Source organism: Thermobia domestica, chromosome 10, assembly GCF_964235325.1.
Source record: "Thermobia domestica chromosome 10, izTheDome1.hap1.1, whole genome shotgun sequence".
In the NCBI taxonomy this organism is placed as follows: Eukaryota; Metazoa; Arthropoda; class Insecta; order Zygentoma; family Lepismatidae; genus Thermobia; species Thermobia domestica.
The window spans coordinates 147,914,756-147,937,738 of NC_137463.1; the positions used below are offsets into that span (position 1 = coordinate 147,914,756).

General features: G+C 36.9%; 1 protein-coding gene across 1 annotated transcript in view; it reads right to left on the minus strand.

The window, feature by feature from the left end:
* Positions 1 to 5,125: 5,125 nt before the first annotated feature.
* Positions 5,126 to 22,983, minus strand: part of LOC145662762 (mitochondrial carrier homolog 2-like) — a 217,171-nt gene continuing 199,313 nt past the window's right edge. Inside the window, exon 6 of the mRNA XM_081728633.1 lies at positions 5,126 to 5,609. Within this exon, the coding sequence (XP_081584759.1) occupies positions 5,444 to 5,609 (166 nt within the window). The 3' untranslated portion in view covers positions 5,126 to 5,443. The remainder of the gene's footprint in view (positions 5,610 to 22,983) is intronic.

Sequence of the window (22,983 nt, forward strand, 5' to 3'; positions counted from 1 at the left end):
GGGTGGTCTTGAAGCTTCTCCATTGCGCAGCTATCTCCTTGCCGTCAAGACGACTTTATAAGCTGCAATGACAAACGTTTAAGACTTCAATTTTTCTTTTTGAGGCAACATTTTCATTATCATAGCATATTAGTTACTAATATAGTGTAACGCACTGTATACGTAGTATTGGTTACTATGTTCATTGCACAACTGACAATAATTAATTTCACTCAAAGTTAGACACACTAAAAACTATAGGCTACTGAGATTTAAACGTAAATTGGCTTGTTGTTCGTCTGCCCGTCAATAGCTGACTGGCTGGCTCTTTCTTCGTCTCCCCGTGCTTCTACCAAGCAGAGGGGCTCGCAATGCAACCTGTTGATGTCAGAGCTAAAAATAACTATGACAACCTATCGAAGGGAATGTTTGGAGACGAGGTTTGCTTTCTAGGCCGGATTTTAGCACCTTATTTGAAGAAACGAGAGGGTCCAACAAGACTTCCGTCGCAGACGCGACGCACAAACATATATGCATATTCGTCTGTTTGCTAAGAGAAAAATTCTTAAAAATGCGCTTTTTTTTTTTTACGAGGTTCACTTACAGAGTTAAATTTTTCTTAAATAACATTCGATGAGTTAGGCTATATGGTTACAAGGTAACAAGAGAACACATTTCGAAATCAGCCCTTGTTAGGCATATTAAATAGTACAAGGAAGCCTCAATAATGATGTTGTAATATTTCAAGGAAATTTAGTTGTGGGAAGATATTTTCAGAACAGTAAGAATTAAGACTGAAAAAGTTTCTGCTTACCGCAAGTAAGATGAACTATGGGCTTACAACGAGGCAGGTGCGAATTTCGGCATACGAATATGCAAGTGCCTTGAAGAAGAATATGCCGGAATCTTGGACTGTGCACAAAAGTGCGGGATATGACTAGTTTAAGGGTTTTATGGAGCGTCACCCTCAGTTATCACTGCGATCACCGGAATCAACAAGTTTAGCAAGAAGTACCAGCTTCAATAAAAAGAACGTGGACGACTTTTTTTTGAACAATTTGAAGTTAGTATATGAGAAATACAAGTTCACTCCTGAGTGTATTTACAATTGTGATCAAAGTGGATTTAGTACCGTACACACGCCAACGCGAGTGATAGTTTCACGAGGACAGAAACAAGTCGAACAGACAACTTCGGCTGAACGTGGTGAACAAGTGACAGTGCTATGTACCGTGAATGCGATTGGGAACAGCATTTATGTAGTTTTCATATATCCGAGAGTACGGTGTAAGGATTTCTTCCTGAAGGGAACACCATCTGGTAGCTTGGTATTACCAAGTGGTACTGGATGGATGACTGCTGAGCTATTTGGTATTGCTTAAAAGACATTACAGGGATCTCACAAAAAAGTGAAGATCGATTTTCCCTGACATAAATTCTTGCTTTCGCTGACAAATTCTTGAATATAAATGGGAAGACATGGGGTAAGTTCTATCATACACTTTTTTAACGGCCTCCTTCATCATCATACCCAGCCAACACACTCCTTTAATTACTATTTACATATTTATGTCCATTATGAGTAATTGTTATTTACAAAAAAATTATCATGTAAATAAATAATAATTGTATGACACAGTACCACACACCTTGACATTGAAAATGAGATCTTTTTTGTTTTTTGCTTGAGAATAAAAAATAGCAGTTTAACATGCAGTCAAGAATATATTGCCAACTCTTCCTGAGACCTATTACTATCATTCCTAAAATGAACTGAAATGAAACCTTTTAAGTTTTCCGTTCCACGGTTATGCCGTTTAGGTTAAATGAGACGATGATGAGAACTGAATGAAGTGGTGAAATAAAGAAAGTAGGAGGAAACCGGAGAACCCCGAGAGAGCTCACGTACACGGTGTTTGTCCACCACAAAGTTCACCTGGGGCAAGCTGAAATCGAACCAAGGACCCCATGAACCAAAGGTGAACGCTCTACCGCTGAGCCACCGTGGCCTACTATCGGTTCTAATATTGCCAAATCTGAGAGATGTTAATTTCATATTTACATTTTTGAAAGCAATTTTGCTTTGCTTTCAGTTCTTGAATTTGTTCTATGAGAGCGTCTTGTTCTTGTTTGTAATATAATTGTATTTGTTTCCTTTTTCCTTCCAATTTCTTAACTTCAGCAGTTTTTTTTTTTCTTTTTTTTCTTTCACCTTTGATTTTACTTTCGTCTGCACTTTTGATCCGTTTCTGGTTAAGGTATTCATCATAGCGTTTCCGAGCTGAACGAACTGAGAGAAGCATTCTTCGATCAACAGGAACAGATTCTAGACCACCACAGTACATAACTGCATCATGTACCCGCCTCTGTGCTACCCGAGAATTTTCGATTTCGTTTCCTACAATAAGTGTCTTATTTACTAAGAACCCGCCCTCCACTGAGACATTGCCGTGGGATGGAATTAAACACTTTCACAAGATTCCAGAAATCAGATTATTTTTTCTTGGACATTACCTTTGCAAAGAAGTCATCTAACGTGATGTTGCCCATCTTCTCTTCGTATTCCCTGAAATAATGAGACCCCTGAATTTTAGTACAGAAACACACATATTGACACTGCTTTCTCAGCTATGGAATCAGATATTTTCTTATGCTTATGCAGAGTTTGTAGGATGCGTTTCATCCTAGTCTGAGCAAGTTCTGGATTGTTCTTTAGTAGCCTGAGGTCCCAAGCTGACAGAGCACGTATCAGCTTGTACTTCAGAGTGCTCCTTTCCACAATCTTCTTGATTGTGCCCAGCAAAAAGTTACGAGAGTCAAGTCTGAAAGCTAGTTTATCTTTATCTGTTGTTTTCGGTTCTTTCAGTAGTTTTTTTATTATCTTAACACCGATGTCCACGAAGATGACAAGTCATATTTCGATTTCTGGTTTTACAAGACCAATTATCCCGCACTCTGTCACACACACACACACAACACCTCATTCCCTCAGCACGAAATAGCAACACTGCATCACTGTCATCATGAGAATGCTGTATCATTGTGATCCTCTTTACATGTCAATCTGTAGAATTGGTGGAGAGGAAACAATGTTAGATTGAGAAAAAGAATATTACACTTGCACATTTACGTTCCCTGACTTTCCATGACATTTTACGCAAAATGAAGGACTTCCTTGACATGTTTTCATTTCCCTGACATTGCCTGATTTTTCAGAATGTGGGTACCCTACATTATCCAAATTTCAAAATGTTGAAAAAAAAATCCAATCTTATTGGTCCTTGACAACCACGAAAGCAACGTAAAAATCACTGTGATAGAGAAGGCTTATCAAAATGGCGTGGTTATGTTTACATTTGCCCGCATTGCAGTCACAGACTGCAAATATTGGACGTATCGGTTTATGGACCTCTGAAGTCCCACTATCGGGTGTGCAATGATTGGCTGGTTAATAATCCAGGAAATACTATTTCTCTTTATTCTATTGCTGAACTTGTAGGGTTGGCATACCCCTGTGCTATGACACAACAGAATATCACATCTGGATTTAAAAAGACTGGAATCTACCCTCTCAACAGTGTTCCTTTTACAGAAGACGAGTACCTGATATCTTCAGTGAGTGACCGTCCAAATCCCTCACAGGATGTTGAACAGAAAAGCACCGTTTCAACAGGGAACCTTACCACACAGAATGTTGCTGGTACATCTCAGGATATGGACGATGGCCCATCAGAGCTTCTTCCTCAAGGCTCCGGTACGACGTCACCTATCCAAACCACTACATCTGTTTTTTCGCAGCAATACCTTCCACTACGTTGGTAACCCCTGATAATATTCGTCCTTGTCCGAAGACTAACCCTAGTAATAAAACCAACCGTGGAAGAAAAAGCGGTCGAACAAAAATACTAAACGCAACTCCAGAAATGATTAAACTTAAAGAAGAAGCCCTTGCAAAGCAAAAGCGAAAGAGATGTCCGTGTAAGAAGTCATTTCCAACAAGTAATACAATGATTGATACAGACTCAGAGTCCTCTATGGAAGACATTGTATTTTCTCTCGAGGAAAGTGGTATTGATGTATTCTTTAGTAGTTCTGTTAGTGATGTTGGGCTCTTCATAAACGAAATAAACTGGGAAAACAGTGATGTCAATGTTGAAAATAGTGATTTTATACTTGTTAAATTCGGTACTAAAAAGTCTGTAGTGCACGATGTAGGAATTGTCAAAAATGTTCAGAGCAATCGATGCGAAGTGAAGTTTATGCGTAAAAAAAAAATCGGATGTTTTAAGTTTGTTTTTCCTGAACAGGAAGATATTAGTTTTGTTCAGTTTCAAGATATCGTACTGAAATTACCTTCTCCTGTCATGAGTAAGGGAACAGCACGTATGCAGTCTTCATATTCGTTTGGCCTTAACTTTTCTGCATATAACATGCATTAAACAGTAACCTCTAGAACTGAGGTTGTTCTTGTCGTTTGTAATTCATATTGAATTCCTAATTTTCATATTCGCTGTAAGTTGTCCCTGAAAAGTTGAACTAGATTACAGTAATGTGGTGTATTGCTTTGTTTTGCTTCTTTTGTTTTCTTTTCAATTCTAGTTTTCTGCTGTAACTTTTTTTTGGGATTAAAAAAAAGAAAAAAAACTTTTGTCCACAGGAAAGAGGTTAGATGCCTGTTTACGTTTATTGGCAGAACTATTGTTTTTTTATTGTCAAACTGAAATATTTAGTAGCATGATTAGTTTAGTATAGAATGTTGTTTAATCACTTTTAGTATAACAATACAATGTCTTTCTCTCTACTATGTGTTATTTCTGAATTACATTTCTGGCTGTCCCAGTAGACCTCTTGATCGTCCCACTCCTCCCTGGTGTCGGCAGGAATGGGACAATTCGGGTAGTGTATGAAAAAAAAATCAATATCCTCATAGTAGTTCAACTTAGAACGCAGTTAATTCTTTTTATATTTACTCAGAGTATCGGACCATCAACTAAACTTAAAACCGTGTTTCTTTCATTATTGAAACGTGTGCAAAAAATGTTTTCTTAAGAACTGTCCCACTCCTGCTACTTCTCCCCTAAATACGAAAGATGATTTCTAATCTAGCTAGTGTTACAATTAAATTTACTAACACATTACACCAAACTCAACTTTAAGTATGTTATATTCATAAATTCTAAGTTCCATACATACCACAGAATTTCATCGTTAACATGCATAATAGCTACTTTCGCTTTGTGCTGCTAACCAAATAAAAAGTGATTAAAGAATTTACAAAAGAAAACACCAAGGATCTAAACGAACAAGATCTGTTCACTTTGAGTCATTTAAATTATACAGAGGTTGTAAAAAATTGTGTAAAACTCGATGTAATTTGACTTCATAAATAATAAAGCACTACTTAAATTGCTAACATTAGTTGTAGTATGAGTACTTTAAGTGACACTGGATTACGGAAACTATCTCAAGACACTATTACAGCTTTTCCATTGACTACAATCTGTGGACCAGAATAGTATCTCCATAATAGGCTGGATCCTCTCTTCAACTGATTAGTGTTTGACAGGTGAGACCAACAGTCAATCCAGGAAACATACATTGGCATGTGTGGTGGCATACCAGCAACAAGACTGAAAACAAAAAATAAATGATGTAAGAATGCATACCAAGGTCAAGAGAGTAGAATAGATTTATACATACACAGTGGATTGTGCTGATACTCTAAGCAGAAGTTACACATTATTAAATGGATTTCAATACTCCATCATGCAACAGTTTTTCGAGTGCTGCAATAAAGTAGCTGTAAACCTTAGACATTTCTATGTGAAGAAAAAATAAGCTTTTTTAATTATTACGTGAACAGATTGAATGTAATAGCAGGAAAGTATAAAGGTAAACATAAAAATTCTGTCGCTTTTTCACCCACCACCTTCGAAGCTTGCTATGTCACCTGAGACGTACCTTGAAGATCAAAAATAGTCCCCACCAGGATCGACGGCCTTCAGCCAACGTTCTGGAAAGCCATGGATTCCATCGCGGTAGAATTTGGTGGGCCGTGAAGCACAGAAGGTATTATGTGCATTTTGCATCTCTACTACAGATTTGAACTGGCGTCCTCTAAGCTGATTGTCCAAGCGATGAAACAGGTGATAATCGGACGATGCAATGTCCTGGAAGTATGGCGGATGCAATAGTGTCACCCATCCAAGGCGTAGAATGGTGTCCCGGGTCATTCTAGCCATGTGAGGCTTAACAGAACCCTTTGCGATTCAGAAGTGCTGGCTCCATAGTTTTCAGTTTTTCCTGAACACGGCTCAACTGATTACAGTACAGCTGCATTGATGCTCTTACCAGCTGGTATCAGTTCCCGATGCACGATGCCGCGAAGAGCCCACCAAACAAATAGGAGGAACTTTCTCTGGTGCAGTGCTGATTTCGGCTGTTTTGGAACCAGTTCATGGGATGCTAACAAATGATGACGGTGGAGTGGAGCTTCGCACAAGAACCACATGTCAACACCTTGTCCAGAAATTTCTCTTTCCTCAAACGAGAGAGCAAAGAAACACAGGAGTCTGCTCGTGTTGCCTTCTGGCTCGGAGTCAAATCAGGTGGGACAAATCGAGCCAACTTGTAGTGCTTTCCAAGTTGATGGAGTCGCTGCCGAATGGTTTCTCCACTCTCACTGAATTGTACTCCCAGTTTCTCACATATCTGGACACTGTTCACCTCAAATGCTACCTGAGGATCTTCATTTTGTACATATGTTTGTCTTCCGGTACGTTGTGCGTCTTTGAGTGTATCTCAACCGTCCTTAAACTTGTTAAACCACCGCTGCACTGTCCGCGTAGTCACAACACCCTCACCAAAGACCTGCCACATCTTCCGCCCTGGTGCAGCGGCGTTTCAACCCAGTTTGAACTCGTACAACCCGTACAGCATACACACCCTTATGGCGCTCTGTGGAGGTCCCATATTTACTCTGTCCTTACGCAAGTTCATGGTGTAACTGAACTGCCACAACCAGGTAGTATGTTGGATATAACCACATCGACAACTAAACTTCGCCTTATCTCTTTTTGCATTCAACTCACGGTGTGAAGGCAAATGGAACACAGACCTCAACAAAATGCGACAGAACTTTCTTGGTTACCTTTATAACAACAAACATGACTTGAACAGGACATACAAAATACTGGATATGTACTTCTAAAGAGTTACTAAAATTTCGTCCATGCGCATACGCCATGACCTGGTGAATACCATTCAACTCTAGGCCCTGGTTAGCTATCTTTGATTTTCCTTACAGCGTTTTCCAGGACAAAGTTGAATAATAATGGCGACAACGCATCTCCTTGTTTCAGACCATTCTCGATCTGAAAGCTCGTGGATAAAAATTTTGCTACCCGATGTTTACTTTCGGATGTGTTTAAACATATCTTAATTTATCTAATTAGTTTTCCGGTATTCCAAATTCTGTAAGAATGTTGTACAATGTTTCTCTCCTAAGTGAGTCGTAAGCCTTTCTAAAATCAATCAATAGTTGATGTACCGGGATATTCTATTCCCACTTCTTTTCGAGTATTTGGCGGATGGTAAATATTTGGTATATAGTTGATCGATTTCGTCTAAATCCGCAAAGATAATCTCCAATGGTGTCAATCTTGCTAATAGAATCTTTGAAAGGATTTTATAAGATGTTGACACAAGTGAAATGCCTCGAAAATTATTAGTCAATTTCGTCGCCTTTCTTGTGAATTGAAACAATGATTCATTCTTTACATTTTTGTGGCAATTCTTCCTTGTTCCAGATAGGGAGAATGAGTTCCTGTATCTTTTTCCACAAGTTCCAAAATGTTTTGTCTCCAGCTAAAATTAACTCAACCGGAATTTCGTCTTCACAAGGAGATTTGTGATTCTTTAATTTCTTTATAGCGATTTCTCCTTCTATTCGGTTAGGTTCTGGAATATACGGTTTTGCGGTGTATATTTCCTTTTCTCCACGCACAATAGTTTTTGGCTGCATGTTAAGGAAATCGTCAAAGAAATCCCTCCATCTATTTCAGATTGTATCTGTATCAGTGATAACTGTTCCGTCATCTTTCTCTATAGCCATGGGGGTCTCATGTCTCGTATGCCTGAAAGGTCCCCTCGATTTGACTTCAGATTCGATTGATGGATGGTTGGGACATTTAAAAAAAAAGTGGGTCACATGGTGTGGTGAGTGCTCGTTCTGTCCGCCATATTGGATTTTGAACATGGATAATGACATTTTGAGAAAACTGTTAGGTTACTAATTAAACAGTTCTAGCATAGGTTGTAATTGTGATCCAGAAACGAGTTATACCTCGTTCGAATTGCAATTATTCATGCTTTAAAACGGTGTATATGACATGCATGTGTGTCGCAGGAGTGAGGCGTAACGGTGGGGAATTCCCGGAAATTTACACAAAAAATTCGCTTTTATCTAGTTTGATCGCTTATAAGCTGACAACCGTGAGAGCAAGAAACAACATAAAATTTGGGGGAAAGTAACAATACATCTGCAACACTTCTAGAAAGTTTGATTAAGATGGTTGATGTACAGAGAAGAAAATCATTCATTAATGTGTTACTTATACGCGTGGGTGACCAGGACATAATTTATCGGGTTTTCCTAAGAAGTCTAGCGTTGAAGTAGAGAGTACTTTAATTTGGTAAAAATATGTAGTGTTAAAAATTGTACACTCACATCCAAAATTATTGTCGCATGTCTATAAATATGTTGTTGTAGGAATATAATTTGATAACGAATTCGCCCAATATTTCTTATAAACGTTAGTATGTGTATAATCGGGAAAGACATGTATGTGGAAAATTTCATGTTAAAAGCGCAGAGAGAGAGAGTACTTTAATTTGGAAAAAATATGTAGTGTTAGAAAGTATACATAGTGAGTAGTAATCCTGAGATACAAGGAAACAACTGTGGACAATTTTGACTACGAAGAGCACACCCCATTGGGAATAGGCTTGACGCATGATACTGTCATGATAATATTCCAGGACAAAGTGATTCTGGACATGGACTCCGGAGAATCATTTAAAATTAGTGATTAAAGAATGTCTGTTGAATATGGAGATATTGACACTTCCAATCGGAGTTTATCCCATACTTTCCATGCCAAGAACACCTTGTTTGCAATAGGCTACCAGAGATAGGATATGTCCCTCTCAGGTTTGTTCCGTCCACAAGACCAGACACAAGTCAATCTGATAGTCGATGTAGGGAACAAGACCTTTTTTGGTACCTCTCTCGATATCTCCAAAATAGATACTTTCCAGATGTAAGCGAAGACATTCAACAAGTACCCTCGTGGAGTGCATTCAATAGTATGATAACAGATGAAAATCAATCTATTACCCAGATCATATTCACTTCAATCATTCCATATCCAGCAATAGAGTTTGGTACAATATATACTTGTATGGTAAACTTTATAGACTGTTTAGTGGTGGAAAGTGGATCCTTGTGGTGTGATCAAGGTGTGTACCAGATTGCGAAAGACATACATTTCAACATTTTCATCGGTTTGGGTGGATTTCATTTCATAAAGGAGGTCGTTTTGTGTGTTGGAAAATGCCTGTGAGACAGTTTAGCAGATCACATACAGCAACAGAAGTTTTTTTGGAAACAAGCTTTCAAAAGCGTTTTCAATGGTTTTCACTGCTAGGGGAATGAGGGGACTTTCTATACTGGCAGAGGCAATGGAACGTTTGTGCTGGTTAGCTTTCACATGCAAGTATGATGTGAATAAACATGGATAATGTATCAGTGACCTGCACAGAATACAAAGATCCTGCCAGATGAAAGACAAAGAATGTGTTCTTGAAGGTATGATGAGAAGCATGTGATCATTATGGCCAGTTAAAAGTAAATATTCAAGCTTTTGTTGTTGATGGAGAGCAGAAAAGTCATACTTTTCTCTTCTGGAGTCAGTTTGTCCATGTATTATATCCCATTATCCGTGACCTGCTACGTGCCCATCATGAAGCGAAATGGGAGATATTTGTGAGTGCTGTTTCGTGATCAGTTCCTCTTTTTTCTTTGCTTTTGATAAGACAAATTATTCTCGTTGGGCTTCTGTATTCCTAGAAGACTGTATAAGCTTACTATCTATACTTGTTAATGTGTACCACTCTTTTAAAGCTGTCTACTTCATAGTAAAAAATACCACTCGAAAATTTAGTTGTGTGCCGATGGATCAAAGATTAGAGCAGAACTACAACAAGGCAGGAAAGGACACTGGTGATATCACCCGCAGGAAGGAAGCTGTGGCCCAGTATGATCTCTTCAAACACGAAAAAAGTCTTATAGGGCAGGTTTCACGTACTTTCTATGACATGAATGATGAAGATGAGTGTTCCCTCCACCACAAATTTTCTCTCCCCACACTATTCGGTATGAGGACTGTCTCAGACGTGTTGTTGATTCCATCCTAGCAAGAAAAAATCCTTTTCAAGTTTTTCTGGTGATCATACCACGACATTATATAATATTGCCACAAACAAAGTGATGGACTGTGATGAGCAAACGTCCCTCCTGAACAGCATAAAACACGGTAAACGACTTCACAAAGACTTTATCCAAGAACGCTTTGCTGACAAAAGTAAAAAGTTGATGGATCCAATTAAGCGAAGTGTTCTACGTAAACCTGCAGTCCAAACTGAATGGCTGGATATTCAAGAGGGAAGTTCAAAGACATTACAAGTCATTGACGTTGCAAGAGCAAGAAGCTACAGTGTTGAGACGTTACTGAAGTATAAGATCACACCGACGTCATTCCTATGACAAAAGGAATGTTACTAAGTAAAACAGAACAATCAGACCTCATGTGTGAACTAGAGAAGCAACTTACAACTCACGTTGTTCGCAGATGCCACACGGTGACATAGTTTATATAGTGTTATTGTGGACTTTATGGTGCAAACAAGAAAGATTCCAATTAAACGATTGAAGCTGAAGACATTTGGTGAGTTTGCTGAATCTTGGTGCCAATTTCGTATCAAGTGAACCGTCTGTATGTGGTTTATGATATTTATGCGAAAACAAGAATCGCTCAGAATGAACGTGAAGAAGTAAAATAAGTTCGGTATAGTATGATATTCCGTCACCACTCACACCACTTCCGGTTCAGATGGAATGTTACTGAGCCTCTTCTGACAATAAAGTAAAATTCCAAGAGTTTTTCATATCATGGATATTGGAGAAAGAGGACACCTTTACAAACCAAGACCTCTACCTTGGTCGTGCACATACTAGTGACAGATTCAAGTGTGTAGTGATCCGCAATAAATCTGTGTCAGATTGAAAAATCTTCATTCCGAACATGAAGAAGCTAACGACCGAATGTTGCGTCACATCAACCATGTTGCAGAAACAGGAATAACACCAGATGTAGATGTCGTGTACAGATACAGGTGTGTTGGTAAATGTTTTGTACCACTACAAAAATACATGGGAATCTCAGCAGCTTCAGGAATTGTGGATGCTGCCTGGTGTTGGTAGAACATCTCGGGCAATTAAAATTCATAAACTATCAAAAGAAATTAAAGAAACTTCAATCCTTGTTTTGCCTGCAGTCCACACTAACTGACTGTGATTAAACTAGCAAAGTTGGAAGCAAAGCAAAAGCAATGAAGATTGTCGATTTGTCTGGAACTTCAGGCCTTGAGAACTTTAGAACAAGAGCAATAACGAAAATGATGAGCGCGATGAAGAGAAATTCCTCTTGCCTTGTTTGGGGTCAAACATGTATTCAAATGGTGAATTGCGATTCACAAAATTTCATCAGAAACAGCGGAAAGGAAATTTCAGAAACCTTGTTCTCCCCTCAAGTACGATGGCGCTTCATATAAAGCGGTCATATTTTTAGTGCTACCGGTGGATGAACGCTCTTAGACGTGTCGAACAATCAGACCCTATCGATTTTGGTTATGTTTGTGATGGTGAATAATATATTCCAGATATATCCTTTACATCTCTATTACCTAGTGATTTCACTAAATCTTGTAAATGAGAGAAGTGTGCCAAAAAAGGTCCACCAGGCAAGCCTCCTTCAAATATTGTACTTATTGTAAATGTTCCGGTTCCAGAGGCTCCATAAATTCACATTAATGCACCAGTTGTTTCTCCTTGTATCTCACGATTACAATCACTATGTACTCCCATGCGCAAAAAAGAATTGCGCGTATACTGTAACTCAAGATTTTTCGCATTTATTCCATTTTCCTTACGTTTATGGGTAAAATTCAGTTATTAGTATGTGGAGATAATAGAAAGCAATCCATCTAAGGAGATATTTCCAAAAAATATAATAAAATAATAAAAATATAAGCAAAAAACAAAATTATGCTCGGTTTTGTGTATACTGGCAACGATGATTTTTAGGGATTTTTTCAGTAGCAGATCACAATTGCGGAGGGAATTCAGTAGGAGAATCGAGTAGTTGGATCAAGGAACTCGATAGTGGACTAAAATGTTGCATTTATTGGTTAAAACCTAGTGTGTAGATTGCCTGCCAAATATAAGTTAGCTTCTGCAACTAAGATGTCGTACGAAAATATAGAATTAAACAGAAAAACTCTTATCTTAAGGTTCGAAGCGATACGCACCATGGTTATGAAGATTATTTCTTTAAAAAAAAGAGCCAACACAACGTAGCCTCTGTGGTTAGGTGGATAGAGTGGCGGAGTCGTAGTTATTTTATTATTTTGACACCACATCGAATCCCATCCCATCCTTTTTTTTTTTACAAAACATTATAGGAAGTGTATAATTTTGATGTTAATAAGAACCGAAACAATATATTAAGGAAATAATTTATTGGTAGTATCCTTTAATTGACGTATTTATTCTGTATTAGAATACGTGTACTATTGGAAACAGTTATTGTTTTCAGTTTATAGTCTTGTATGTTACTTCCCGTTCTTGAACAGCAGAAACTCACTTCGGGTTTGTGTGTCAGGAAGAACATACGCGACCTTGAAAATCTATCCAGTCTTACCCCTTGTTACATCGACCTGATGTTAAATGATCGTTTATGTGCGTGTGTGTGTGTGCTTGTTCTTTGCTTTTTAGAGTATTGACTTTCTCTCTCTTTTTTTTTCATATCCACAAGTGCAAGAATGTTTTCGTTGAACGTAACTAAATTATACAGATCTATGTATACGGAACACTAATATTTCCAAATATAGAATGAATATGAACGATAATCATACCATATTTCTACATTATATAGTAGCGTGAAAAACTGATATTAAAATGATAGAACAAACAGGCATAAGCTTTTTTTCTAGCATGGCAACACATTAAACGTAACTCATTAAATTTTGAGAATTACAAATTATCACCTTACGTGTCGTTGTATTCCTATTCTTTTTCACGTTCAAGCGACCAAAGAAGAAATTGTAGTAATAGTGATAAAAATCGAATTCGAGATTTCAATGAATTCAAGTTTCACGCCCCCACATATCGAAAAAGTGATTTTGATGTCTGTCCATCTGTTCGTTTGTTGGTTCGTCACGCTTTTACATGCATTCAAATAGAGGCCATACTGTTCGACGTATCTGGACCTAAGTCTAGACATGAAGTTTTTATAACACTTTATCGTTTCGAATTCTATGTTCTCCGACACCTAAAAATAAGGGTAGTTTACTGAAGGATGAAAATTTAAAATAATTAAATTGTTTCAAAAATAGCTGTAAAGATTTTGCTTTTTTTTTTTTTTTTTTTTTTTTTTTTTTTTTTTTTACAAATATAGTTTGAATCATTGCTCTGAAAAAATACATAAGGTGTAATTTACTGTATGGGATGCGTTTTTTCGAGCAATTTTCTCAATCACATTTCATACATAATTGTATCATTAATAACCTAACAACATGACACAACTCGTTCGTCCTGTAAACATTCAGAAGAGGTAGTTTACTCTTCTCCGACGATTTTCCCATTAACGCCTGACGTAATTTTGTTCATATTTCATAAATGAATGTCACATAAATAACCTAACGATATGGTATAATTCCATCATCCTAAAAAGCTAGAAGTGGTATATTACTTTTCGGGGCAATTTTTACCCTACGATTTTGTCGAGAATGACTCTGGCAATTTTGTTCGTATTTCATAAATAGCCTAACTCGTTTGTCCTGAAAAGATACACAAGGGATATTTTATTCTTGGGGATGACTTTTTTGACGATTTCTCAGAAAGTACTCAGACGCTTTTGGTCATAGTTCACATACAATTATTTCTTTAATAATTCTAATATATGGCATAAGTTATTTCTAACAGAAATATGACCAATGGGTACTTTACTTTTGGACATAAGTTGCTTCGAACAAAGTTTTCCAAAAACACATTATTTTATTCACATTTCCTAAATAAATGTTTCAGTAATAGCTGCAGCCTAACACGAGTCAGTTTAAGAAATTCGAGCGAGAAAATTCAGTGCGTTTCATCCGTACCCATTCTTAAATATATTTTTAAATGTTACACCTAATCACAATTTTCCTAACAAAATCGAAACTTCTATTTAAATGTGCCTTGTTGTTGCCAAATGGTTCAAGTCCATTGGTTCTGGATTTGATTCCCGGTGAGAGCTAGTGTATTTTTATTCAACGTTAAGGTATAGGTAATAAGTAGGTGCAAAGAGAAAAGTGTTGAAACAAGCCTAACCAACCTAATAAATAATACAAAGAAATAATACAATATTACGAAATTATAGAAGAAACGTTGTTAATATTAGATATTTGCGTGTGAGATTGTCCAACCGATGACTGTCAACTCCAAAGGTAAGAAAGTGAAACATCCAATACCAGGTTAATCAGTGGTCTCTAGGTAAAGCTATCCTACTAGGAAGTGATTGAGATACCAAAAAATGTTGTAATCGCTGGGAGACATGTTAGGAGAATACATTGGGTGAGAGACTTTAATTCATGAATAGTCTGCACTTTCGTTGGTGTATTGAAGTGCGTAGGTGGTGTGTGTTTAGCACATCGGGTTCCTTTGTTGTTAGTCCCAGCTTTCTAGACCGGATGCAGTTATTCCCGGTAGAAAATACAAAAAAAAAAAAAAAAAAAAAAACCTTTCTATTACTATTAAAGTAAATAATTACACTCATTCCCTCAATGTGATACTTGTTTGTTTAATTGTATAGCTACAGAGAGCTGATCCGTGGAAGAATCGTTCATAATAATAAATAAAATAAACTCGACAAATATTCTTGTAAATAATAGGTAAAAGTTTGCGTCACGCTGTTCATTTTGCTGGGCACGTCAGTGTGCCACGTTATCCGGTTGTGGCACACTGGAATATAGGGTATGGCTTTCTAATTTTTCCCAACTATTTTAACTGCTTCAATTGAAATGAATCTATAATAATAAGAGAGTGAATTTAGTCTTCTTACCCTTCGATTTAGAAATAAGGTCCGCTAGAATTGTATATATAAAAAATAATAATACTCAGAATTTTATATAGTAGTTTGTTTTATTCGAAATGACATACTTCCTGCAACTGTTTGGGTTGGAATTATTTGAAATCAAATCTTTAAGTTTTACGACCCACGGTTATACCGGCTAGGCTAAAGGACACGGTGATGATGAGAAATGAATGCAATGGTGGAATGAAAAAGTGGGAGAAAACGGGAGAACCCCGAGAAAACCCATGCACATGGTGTTTCTCCTCCACAAAATTCACTTGGTGCGAGCTGGGGTCGAACCAAGGATCCCATGCACCAAAGGTGAACGCTTTATCACTGAGCCAATGATATGCTACATAAAATGCCCTATGCAACATAATGTAGTATAGAGTCATCATTCCAGGTTGTCTAAAGAACACTTTCGTTTTAGCAAGAAAGGAAGAAAATAGAAAATACTGAGTTTTAACCTAGTAGAAAGTTTGCAGATTTAAGGGAAAATGCACAGAGTTGTTGGATATAAAATGTAGTTCGGATTAATGGAGTAAGACACCGTAAATATTTTATTGTTTGAAATATACTGGGAGTGACCAAGCCATTACATATGGAAATATCGAAAGAGATACGTTAATGGTGTTATTTGCAAACTTTTTTAGAAATGAAAAAATTAAGGAAATCTCTAAAACTCTGATATCACAGATCCAAATTGACTGACTGTTAAGTAAAACTGCTAAATCTGAGTAAAGCAAAAAAAAAAAAAGTATTAATGACCTGTGTTAGTTTCAGACATATCATTCTCATATCAAAACTACAATAGAAGTAAATTATGAATAAAGGTGAATTCACAGTTCTAGAATACCAACAAATGATTTTGCTAGATGTAACTTTTCAGAAAACTTTTTTATAAGGCTTTAGATTTATTATTTTTTTGTTTGTTTATTAGCTTCCCCATGCCATTAACGTCGCCAACTCCTAGTGACTCACTTGCCGGTAAATGGCGATCGTCGATATAGCGACGCGTCGAAGGATTGCCGCTAGCATGCCACTAGTGGCAGGGATTCGTCGAGTCGAAGCAGATATCTAGAATCGGGGGTATTGAAGTTACCACAACGTAAGAACGAGGACTTCATTTTGGTCCACGCTCGTTTGATTTGTCACGGAGAATCGTAAAGGGACCAACATGAACTATCGCCAGTCATGTGCATGCGGTTATTATTATATATTATTTTTCCCTGACGAATTTTTATTATAAGGACAATATTTGAGCTCCGGGCGTCAAGAGTAACTCCTGCCTTTACATCATGAAGTGAAAAATCTTAAAGTGGGTGCGTATAATTGTATGAATTTAGTTGGCAACTGTCGCCGATCACTAGCAAGCGAATATGAAAGAACTATGAAAAAAGTAAATAGACGCTTGCCATTTTGTTATAAAATTACATGACGAGTGCATTTGATTTGATTCCGAACAGTTGTCTTCAAATATACACGGTTAAAGGAGCACTCTGATTAGAAATATTAAAAAGACTTCAACGATTTATCACTCTACAAGCTGTGTCTTCATAATCGCCTCCGTGACGAATTCGGAAGAACACGCAATTAGTAACCCTAAGGTTGATGGTTCACGCCCAGCTCAGGGCACTTTCGTTTTATTTTTAAAAAAATGTTTTTAGACTCATCTTGATGCAAAGAAATTACTCATATAGGCGATTTAACATATTTTAGGGGAATAATTTTGTGGTTCGTTGGCGTTCCGTCGCTTCTCTGCCGGTGGTGGTATAATTTTCAAAACGGAAGTGGGACCAATTTTTGGCTGCGGGACCGCCAATTTTTGGGGACATGTCACTAGTTGCCTATCGGTGGTCCACCGACGCTTACGGCATGGGATTGTCCCCTCACGAGTGAGGCAGATTGTAATCGACCAAGAGTGTTTTGGAAAAATGGGAAACATCTTCCGACTTCGACTTCTGAATAATCCGTTTAGGATCAAGTCGAATCAAGGCTGCGCCACGGGAAGGTAGAACAAGGAGGCAATCGTTCCAAGCACTACGCTCGACAGCTTCCGTCTCATTCACGACTTAGACTCTTCAGGAAAAGTAACAAGTTTATTACTTGTAATTTATTCTTTGAGTCAAAGTATTTTGCAATAAACCATCGTTTTGTAAGATATTTTTACGATTGTATACTATTAATTTCGAAAATTGTACTCATGATATAATTTCCCATCATGGATTTGAAAAAATCAAAGTTGGAACAAAGAAAGATCTCCGATCCACATGTCTCTTCATGTTTGATATGGAAGTCTGATCTTCATTATTGACCCTTAATTTATTTTAGTCCTAGGCAACGCGAATCGACGGTATGGCTCTAAGTGAAAACATTCATTTAGATAGTTAAGTAATCAGGAAATTCCTGCTGTTATTTCACGAAACACAACAGATCTTGAGGAAAAAAAAAAAAAAAAAATGCTTACCAGGGGGAGGGAGTAAATCATCTGCTTACGTTTGCTTAACTACGAAGAAGGCAAGGGCGCCGATCCTGGGGGGCCGGGCTTGCTCAAAGCTCATGTAGGCCTCCTTTGTATTTATGAATATACAATATTTGGCATTATTTGAGTGTAATTTGTCTTAAAATCTTCATATATATATATATCTTCTGCATTTGAATGCCCCCCCCCCCCAATTTACAGAGAAATTGGCGTCCTTGGAAGATCTAGTGAAATGAATAAAAATGTGATAACGTAATACTTGAACAACTCTATCTAATGGAGGAAAGTAAATTAGTATTTAACACTTCTTTCAGTTTTAAGCATTTCAAAGATTCTCGTAATTTAGCAGCGTCCCGGATTTGCATTTTTGAAATACGGGAACTTTATCTATACCTTAACGTGGGAATCGGTTTCGGACCATGCACTTAAGCCGCTTTGCCATAAGAGGCACAAGAAGTTTTTCTTTAGATTTCCTTAGGAATATTGCGAATGGTAGATATAACTTTTAAAAATATGTTTAAAAAAGAATACACATCGACATAATAAGATGATAATTTGATACCTAGGAAATATATTGAATTGTTTTTAATTTGTTCTCACGCTTCCAAAACAGTACTTATGCTTTTTTTATTCCAGCCTTTTAATATAAGCATTTCAGACTATTGTCTGTTCTAGGACGATACAATTCTAGTTCATGTATATGCTAGCTTTGGAAATACAGTATAGTTTCGCTTATCCGACATAAACAGGCAGGCAGAACGCTGGATAATATTGATGTGTTAAGAAAAGGCCTATTAAAAGAAAACTTATGATATAATTTTACATATTACCCATCTAATAATAATGTTTTATAACAAATAACTGCACTGCACTGAATCAGGGACGTATCCAGCGTGAGGGCCTGAGAGCTGTCTCTCTCCGAAACTCAAGCACTTTTTAATAAACTTGCCTTTACCCTTTTGAGGTTCTTTTATATCAGTTTACTAGTAGTCAGTGTCCAAACTTTGGGCAATGTGCTGTTGTCTTGTTATAATTCTAAGAACATACCATAATGCCAGGTGCAGTGGCGTATTTAGGGGGGTGGCTTTCGGGCTTAAGCCCCCCACGAAATCTTACTTAGTATAGTAAAGTAAATGAAATATCTTGCAGAAGTTTCACATTTCCAGGCAAAGCCCCCCCCCCCGAAAGTTAGCAAAGCCCCTCCCGAAACAAAATCGTAAATACGCCACTGACCAGGTGGAATTAAAGAACAGTCTTAAATAGGATTAACATTTCGTTTCCGTTCTGTTTTTAACTTTAATATATTAGAACGATACACTCCATGTCTTCTTGCTATTTTTGTTATGTGATATACGTAGCAGACAGTTTTCTTTAGTTACATTTCTCTCGAAAATATGTTTCATTTTGTTTGAGCTATAATGCAGTTTCCAAAATAAACCGGTTTATAAATGAAAAGTAGGAAAAAGTTTAAGAGAGGTACAGAACTGTTGCATTATTATTATTATTATTATTATTATTATTATTATTATTATTATTAATTATTATTATTATTGATATTTAAAAACATTAGAATTACGTGCTTACGAGGATTCGTGTTGGGCCCCCTCCGAATAGAAAACCTGGATATGTGTCTGCACTAAATGATAGACGTATGAGTCAAGGTGTAGACGGGCGCGCTAGGCGATAGACTCCACAGCATGAAAAATAGATTAAGACCACAACTTGCAGTTCTTCTTGCCGATTGGTGCTATTTGCAATGATATATCGGATCATATGGTATGTGGAACAAAGGATGGTCGGATAAGCGAGACCATGCTGTATTGGCGTTTCACGCAACTAAACCTGTAAAATGTTTGTATAAACAATTATCTTTCACTCCCTAGCTAAATTTGTGGGTATGATCACACACCTTGCCTCATAAAGTATAGTCTTATAAAGAAAAAAATATTTTTTTTTTAGCTAAAATCTAAAGAAAAGCCAACTCCAATTATTTTTATTTTTTTTATTTTTTTTAATAATGGCAAACTAGTCCACTTCATCACGATAAATCACGTTTGGTACTAAGATGTCTTTTTCTGTCCGTATATATCCTTCACACTTCGTTGGAGACAAAATTGTTTTTCCCCAAGAAAACAGGATGAGAGAAACTATACAACAGCATGAACAGAAAACAATAGTTATTAACAATAGTTTTCTAATCCTGGGTAAATACGTCATTACAGCAAAATATCAGTAAGTTGTCCTTATTATATTGCTTCGGTTCTTATTAACATGAAAATTATAATGTATTGTAAAAAAAAAAAAAAAAAAAAAAGAAAAAAGAAAAAAATAAAAGAAAAAGAAATGGGATGGGATTCGATGTGGTGTCAAAATAATAAAATAACTACGACTCCGCCACTCTACCCACCGAACCACGCAGGCTACGTTGTGTTGGCTCTTTTTAAAAAAGAAATAATCTTCATAACCATGGTGCGTATCGCTTCGAACCTTAAGATAAGAGTTTTTCTGTTTAATTCTATATTTTCGTACGACATCTTAGTTACAGAAGCTAATTTATATTTGGCAGGCAATCTACACACTAGGTTTTAACCAATAAATGCAACATTTTAGTCCACTATCGAGTTCCTTGATCCAACTACTCGATTCTCCTACTGAATTCCCTCCGCAATTGTGATCTGCTACTGAAAAAATCCCTAAAAATCATCGTTGCCAGTATACACAAAACCGAGCATAATTTTGCTTTTTGCTTATATTTTTATTATTTTATTATATTTTTTTGGAAATATCTCCTTAGATGGATTGCTTTCTATTATCTCCACATACTAATAACTGAATTTTACCCATAAACGTAAGGAAAATGGAATAAATGCGAAAAATCTTGAGTTACAGTATACGCGCAATTTTTTTTTGCGCATGGGAGTACATATGTCGAAAATGATTGTCGCATATCTATAACTGTCTTCTTGTAAATATAATCTGATAATATTTTGCAGGGTACTTTTAATACTGATATTATGTGTGGAATCGGGAAATGTATACTTGTGGTAAATTTCAGAGGAAAAGAATTATAAATACGAAAATTAGAATGAGTAAAACAAAATGTTCTAAATGGACACAAAAGTTTTATTTTCGTTTTATTGTTCTTATTTACTGCGCTTTTGACCTGAAATTTTCCACATACATGTCTTTCCCGATTATACACATACTAACGTTTATAAGAAATATTGGGCGAATTCGTTATCAAATTATATTCCTACAACAACATATTTATAGACATGCGACAATAATTTTGGATGTGAGTGTACAATTTTTAACACTACATATTTTTACCAAATTAAAGTACTCTCTACTTCAACGCTAGACTTCTTAAGAAAACTCGATAAATTATGTCCTGGTCACCCACGCGTATAAGTAACACATTAATGAATGATTTTTTTCTCTGTTTGTACATCAACCATCTTAATTAAACTTTCTAGAAAGTGTTGCAGATGTATTGTTACTTTCCCCCAAATTTTATGTTGTTTCTTGCTCTCACGGTTGTCAGCTTATAAGCGATCAAACTAGATAAAAGCGAATTTATGTAAATTTCCGGAATTCCCCACCGTAACGTCTCCCTCCTGCGAAACACACGCATATACTATACACCGTTTTAAAGCATGGATAATTGCAATTCGAACGAGGTATAACTCGTTTCTGGATCACAATTACAACCTATGCTAGAACTGTTTAATTAGTAACCTAACAGTTTTCTCAAAATGTCATTATCCATGTTCAAAATCCAATATGGCGGACAGAACGAGCACTCACCACACCATGTGACCCACTTTTTTTAAATGTCCAACCATCCATCAATCGAATCTGAAGTCAAATCGAGGGGACCTTTCAGGCACACGAGACATGAGCTAGCCCCTACAGTATTAATATATAAGCACGAAGTTGATAGCATTTCTTAAATTCATTGGTCCCCTTATACATGTCCCGAATGTCTTTATTTTTACTATTATCTTCAAGTTCCTTAATTTTGGGTTTCAAAAAATCGCGTTTCTTTGTTCTAAAAGTTTTGTAAGTTTGCCGCTTGAGGTCTACGAAATTTTTTGTCGTTATTACATTTGGATTCTGTAGCCAGTACAATTTTGCCTGTTTTATCTTCTCCGCTAGTTGAATGCATTCCTGATCGAACTATGGTTTGTTCCTACGTATTTCCGCGTGCCCCCCTTTTTTTGCTGAAATTTGAATGCTATCTCTAATTATATAACTAAAAATATGTGTGTTTACGTCATTATGTGTTGAATGAATGGTTAGTGTAAGGGACCTATACGTGGATAGTTCTAAGTTCGCATGCCGATAGGTCTTTTTGCCTTTTTTCTTCTTTTAGCTACGCTCATACTATGCATTCCACAAGTTCAATTTTGAATTAAATGTAATCGCACCTAGTTTAAGCCGAAATTATTTCCAAATATGAGATTTGTTATTGCATGCTTTCCTTTAACTTGCGATGCTTCAACTTTATTAACTCTTACTATCTTAATTTCTCATTTCCCTACGCCATATCATGAAGTTTTGCACAACGACGACAGTCGGGGAATAATACAATACTCTATTTTTACTGTAATATTTATATATCTTTAGGAATTTTTGACTCAGAAAAAGAAAAAGAAAGTGGACCGCGCGATGCAATATGGTCTCCTGGAGAATCTCAAACGAATTTAGGATGAGTATAAATTACCACCTGAAAAATATATTGTGTGTGTGTAGGGGCAAAGACACTGAAAATTTCTCGGAGGGAAAGGGGTGACATGTGAAAGTAACAGAATACGAAATATATTGGCGTCGAATTCATAGTTTTCGGTTAGGTTTAGGACTTAGATTACTGCGCTTTCGGCGTTTAAGGCCATTTAGCCCTTCACATTATGAGGAATGACGTCCCTCGGCGAGCTCACAATCCGGGGAGAGGGAAAAGAGAAAGGATGGGGGAAGGAAGGAAGCGGCCTGGGACCTATAAGTTGGGCATTACCCCGGCATTTGCCTGATGTGAATGAGGAAAACCCAAGAAAACCTCATTCAGAGTGGATG